The sequence below is a fragment of the Dendrobium catenatum genome, unplaced genomic scaffold (genome assembly GCF_001605985.2).
Source record: "Dendrobium catenatum unplaced genomic scaffold, ASM160598v2 fragScaff_scaffold_621, whole genome shotgun sequence".
NCBI classification, from domain to species: domain Eukaryota; kingdom Viridiplantae; phylum Streptophyta; class Magnoliopsida; order Asparagales; family Orchidaceae; genus Dendrobium; species Dendrobium catenatum.
The window spans coordinates 6,940,488-6,946,044 of NW_021319083.1; the positions used below are offsets into that span (position 1 = coordinate 6,940,488).

At 34.7% G+C, this 5,557-nt stretch overlaps 1 protein-coding gene across 1 annotated transcript in view; it reads left to right on the top strand.

The window, feature by feature from the left end:
* Positions 1-1,299, top strand: part of LOC110109270 (anthocyanin 5-aromatic acyltransferase) — a 2,389-nt gene extending 1,090 nt beyond the window's left edge. Inside the window, exon 2 of the mRNA XM_020840250.2 lies at positions 273-1,299. Coding sequence (XP_020695909.2) covers positions 273-1,175 — 903 coding nt within the window. The 3' untranslated portion in view covers positions 1,176-1,299. The remainder of the gene's footprint in view (positions 1-272) is intronic.
* Positions 1,300-5,557: the final 4,258 nt, after the last annotated feature.

Sequence of the window (5,557 nt, forward strand, 5' to 3'; positions counted from 1 at the left end):
TATAAAATTATTCTATTATATTATTTTTCATATTATTTTAATGTCTATTTAGGAAAAAATTCTCATAATTTTATTTTTTACATAACAACCACAATGTTATTTCATTATAATTTTTTTAACTTTTAAAAAATTTTGTGCTTAAAAAACTTTGATTGAGTATTTGCCTTCTAATTCTTAATTTTTTTCTTATCAATGTAATATAAATTACAACTAGAATTTTATTATTTTAAAATTTAAAAAATATTTATAAAAAAAGGATTATTCTTATGCAGATTACTGTATTTCCCAACCAAGGCCTTTGCTTAGCCCTCAAAGTGCACCACGCCGCCTGCGACGGCTTCAGCTCCATCCATTTCCTCAAATCCTGGGCCGCCGCTGCCAGCCGTGCCGCCGCCCCACCTTCTCCTCCTTCCCTGGACCGCTCCTCCATCTCCGATCCCTATTCCCTCTCTTCGAAACTCGCAAAAACAGTTCTTCTCCAAAGATCCCTTCCTCACCACCACAAACCCTCCCCTCCATCCCCAACCTTAGCCGCTGCCACCTTCACTCTCCCCTCTCATCAAATTCAAGCCTTGAAACTGAAACTCCAATCAAAAGACTCCTCCTTCCACATCTCCACCTTCGTGATTTCCTCCGCCTGTTCGTGGATCTGCCTCCTCAAAACCAAGGTAAACGACGACGACGACGACGATCTCAACCGCGTGGCTCATTTCTTCTTTTCAGTCGACTGGAGAAACAGGATGCGGCCGCCGCCTCCGGCGAACTACTTCGGGAACTGCTTAGGATGCCCTTGCTTTGTGAAAGCCAATGTTGGGGACATTGTTGAAGAAAAAGATGGGTTTTTTATGGCATGTAAGGTTATAGGAAAAGCGATTGAGGGGATTGGAGTTGATGTGTATGAGGAGATGGATGGTGTGATTCAGAAGGTGATACAGGTTCTGCCACATAAGCCTTTGTCGATTGCAGGGTCCCCGAAGCTGCGAGTTTATGACTGTGATTTTGGATGGGGGAAGCCGGAGAAGGTGGAGATGACTTCGATTGGGGGTGCGGGAGCTTTTTCCATGGCGGAGAGCAGGGATGATAAGGGAGGAGTGGAGATCGGTGTGGTTCTACCGGAGGATGAGATTATTGAATTTGGGAAGCAGTTTGACAAGTTTCTAGATAAGTGTGATTGATTTGTTGCTTATTAGTTGTTGCTAATAAGGTTATGGATGTTTGAATTGTCTGTTTGTTGGACTTGTAACGTTTTAATGTTATTTTCTAAAAATAAATTATGTGAGGTTTATTCTTGTTGCGGGCGCGGCGATAGAGATAGAATTTTTCGTCTCAGTATTGTACGAATATTCAGCACACAAAATAGAAGAGAAATAAAACATCAAGATTTTTACTTGAAACCCCCTGCAAAGGGAAATACCACGGGACTACGCCAAGTTGAAAGAATTTCGCTAGTGTTTGCTTGAGTTATAAGAGGCTGACTCATCCTTAAAATTTAGAACAATCAGATTACAATAATCAACTCTGGCGTCACTTGAAAGTCGGACAAAACTCCGGCGTCACTTAAAAGTCGGGAGAAACTTCAGCGTCACTTGATGGTCGGTCGGAACTCCAACGTCACATGAAAGTCGGGAGAAACTTTAGCGTCACTTGAAAGTCGGGTGGAACTCCGACATCACTTTGGACCAATTTGAGCCCAGATTGGGTTGAATTTGGTGTCGTTGGGTTCGTATTTCCAAGACATTCAGTTCAATTATTAGTTTGCTAGTATTGGAGTTAAGATGGTCCCTAATAATTTTTTAAGTTTCCAACTTAATTTTGCCTCGAGATTCGTGCCCAATCAAGAGTAATTTTTGATGATATATCAATTCTTATAATATAAGATTATAGGCTTGTTTGGGAGAGGTTTTTTATTGCTTTCTAAGCTATTTTATAATGCAAAAAATTCTAATTTAAAATTTTTGTACTAAAACATTGTTTTAGAAAACAACAAAAAAGCTATCTGAAATGAAATTTATGTCTATCTTTTAATAAAATAATTTAATATTTACATGATAATTTATTATTACATGTTTTAGAAATTTAGAAGAACGTGTCATTGTTTTTTTCGACGATGGACAAAATTTTGTATTCCTCATCGACCCATAATAACTTTTCATATGGAATAACTTCATATATTAATAAGATTTCTATGACTCTTATAAGAGCTTTTTAGATACAAACATTCATAATAAATGTGTATTCTACATATTTTTATTATATATAAAAGTCTTTAAAAATCAATTCCTCAAAAGTTAAAGCTCATTTCCCTCAACTACTATCTACAAGTGGTTGATTGATGGCCTTAGTATGACTCTAAAATACTTGATATGAAGGTGGTTACTCATTTGCTACATTGGCAATTCATCATTTTGTTTATAGCATCCTCCATTGAAGACCTCTAAGACTCTCTCAATAATTGAATAGGAGGAAAATGAGTCATTAGGAACACAACGAGTGAGGATGAACTATGCTATCATAGTGTTTTATGGTTGCTTGATGCGACTATCCCACAGTTGGGTGGAATATCATATCACAATATGTTAATAGTTTCATTGAGTACATTGTAATAATTGGAGAGTATTTTATAGATCATTTTAATCTTAAAATATCCTAAGGGATTATGATCTTCACTAGTTGTGGGATTGGCCTTAAGATATTTTGGAATAAGTAGGCTAGTGATTTTTATGATTATTATGATTTCTAAAAATTTATAATCCTATATATATTTATTAGAATCACTAATAATATGTAAAAAAAGTAAGCTAGATTATAAACACCTAGATTTTCAAATTACTAACTCCAATGGTGCTCAAGAGTTCAGTATTAAATTTGTTTTTTTTTTTTTTTGCAACCTCTTTCAGAATAGTTAATCATAAATTTATTATATAGAGCATAAAATGAAATGATATGTCTAATTTCGATATTTAAAACTCCAACTATTCTTACTAAGAACTCATGCACTATAAACCACTTGAAGCATTCAGATATTCCTCCATTTGATTTGAACCATGACTATCTTTTCCTTAAAAAAAAAACCTTTTTCATCTTGCTAGTTTTGCCTCTTCACTAGCATATACCTCTATAAACTATGGATTGACTCTTCTCTTAAGATTAGATATAATTTCATTATAATCTAAATATTCAAAGCAATATAAGAAGAACTATTACATAATTCTCATCACTTTACACCACACTCAAGTTTAGGTACAATATCATCGAGCTTTAGGTTTGTCGACCTACATGGAATATGATTTGTTATCACAAGCTTTTTAAGGAAGTGATGATAACAAGTTCAAAGTATGAACATTTTTGTTGAAATAGATGTCCACTTTTCTCAATTAAATTGTTATTAGTTTGAACTCTTTAATATGTAATAATGTTGTAAAACAACATTAACCTACTTGAGATTGATTTTTTTCCCATTAGATATAACTTATAACTTTCTTCATAGAAGTCGTGAACTTCTTATATAATATGTTGAAGGCAATGTTATTTGTTATTGTCAATCATACAAACTCCCAATTCATGTTTGTCCAATAGATCCTAATCTTCCTTTCTCATGGAAGCAAGCTTCTTCTCCATAAGAGATAAATATAACATCATCTTGACCAAGTAATCATTTATCTATAATATAGTATCTAAAATCCTTACCTTTTTTATTTAACCAAATGCAAACTTGTCATCTATATATTTTATGTTAAATCCATTAATCTACATCTTCTCATTCTCGAATGACTTTTGTCTATCCTTTTGTACCGGATTTTAAATCTAGTACAACCCTAATATCCATAGTTGGTCAGAGAAAAATAACATTACGATATCTTGTTTGTGTAACCGTTTATTTATATTAACGGGTAGACCCCTATGGATGAATATTTAGCACACAAAATAGAAGAGAAATAAAACACTAAGATTTTTACGTGAAAAATCCTGTAAAGGGAAACACCACGGGATTATGCCAAGTTGAAAGAATTTCAGTAGTGTTTGCTTGAGTTAGAGGCTGACTCATCGTTAAAATTTAGACAATCAGATTACAATAATCAACTCCCGGCCCGTTAAAATTCAGTTGCACACGAATATCAGAATGCTGGTATCAAAAAACTGTTGTTTGTTGTTTGTCGGAGAGAGTTTTTATGTTACTTGGAGGTCGGATAGAACTCTGGCGTCACTTGGTCCTTGGACGGAACTATAAATGTCCCTTAAAAGTCGGGAGAAACTTCAGCGTCACTTGAAAGTCGGGCGGAACTCCAGCGTCACTTTGGACCAATTTGAGCTCAGATTGGGTTGAATTTGGTGTCGTTGGGTTCGTATTTCCAAGACGTTCAGTTCAATTATCAGTTTGCTGATATTGGAGCTAAATGGTCCCTAATAATTTTTGAAGTTTCCAACTTAATTTTGCCTCGAGATTCGTGCCCGATCAAGAGTATTTTTGATGATATATCAACTCTTATAATATAAGATTATAGGCTTGTTTGGGAGAGGTTTTTTATTGCTTTCTAAGTTGTTTTATAATGCAAAAATTTTTAATTTAAAATTTTGTACTAAAACATTATTTTAGAAAACAACAAAAAAGCTATCTCAAATGAAATTTATATCTCTTTTAATAAAATAATTTAATAGTTACATGATAATGTATTATAAACTTTTTTAGAAATTAAGAAGAACGTGTCATTGTTTTTTTCGACGATGGATAAAATTTTGTATTTCTCATCGACACATAATAACTTTTCATATGGAATAACTTGATATATTAATAAGAATTTTGTCATTCCTTTAGCGTGACACTGCGTCGATTTGAGTTTTCATCCACCCTTCATCTGTCCCTACCCCAAATAGGGGATGAGGCGATGAATGGGGTGGATTATTTCCCAACAGTAAGAGTCACTGCTTATATTTATGGGTACTAAAAATCACTTGATGTATTTCAGTCTTAATAATGATCCTTTCATAGGTTCACCTATAAAAACATTGCTATGACTTCTCCTTCATCTAAATAATAAGGTTAAATGAACGTCTCATAGAGTCTTAGTCAAAAAACTGCCTGCATCATAATGATTCAAACAATTTACCACACCATTTAATTGGTAGGACCAATGGGCAGTGTGTACAAAGGGCCGGGACATAGTGAACATGAGCTGATGACTACCGCTTACTAGGAATTCCTTCTTGAAGACAAAAAATTTCAATGATCTATCCCCATTATAATGAAATTTTCTATAGATTAACCAGGCCTATCGGCCTAGGCTATATACTCGTTGAATACGTTGTGTAACGTACGTGTGGCCCAAAACATCTAAGGGCAACAAAGCCCTGCTCGATGACGTTAACCTCTGTGGAAGAGGTCGAGACAATCCACTAAGGATGTATAACATATTCTAGGTTGTAAGTCAAAGCCCTGATCGATGACATTAACCTGTGTGGAAGATGTTGAGAGAATCCACCAAGGATATATGACCTATTCGAGGTTGTATGTCAGAGCCATACTCGATGATGTTAACCTGTGTGGAAGAGGTCGAGAGAA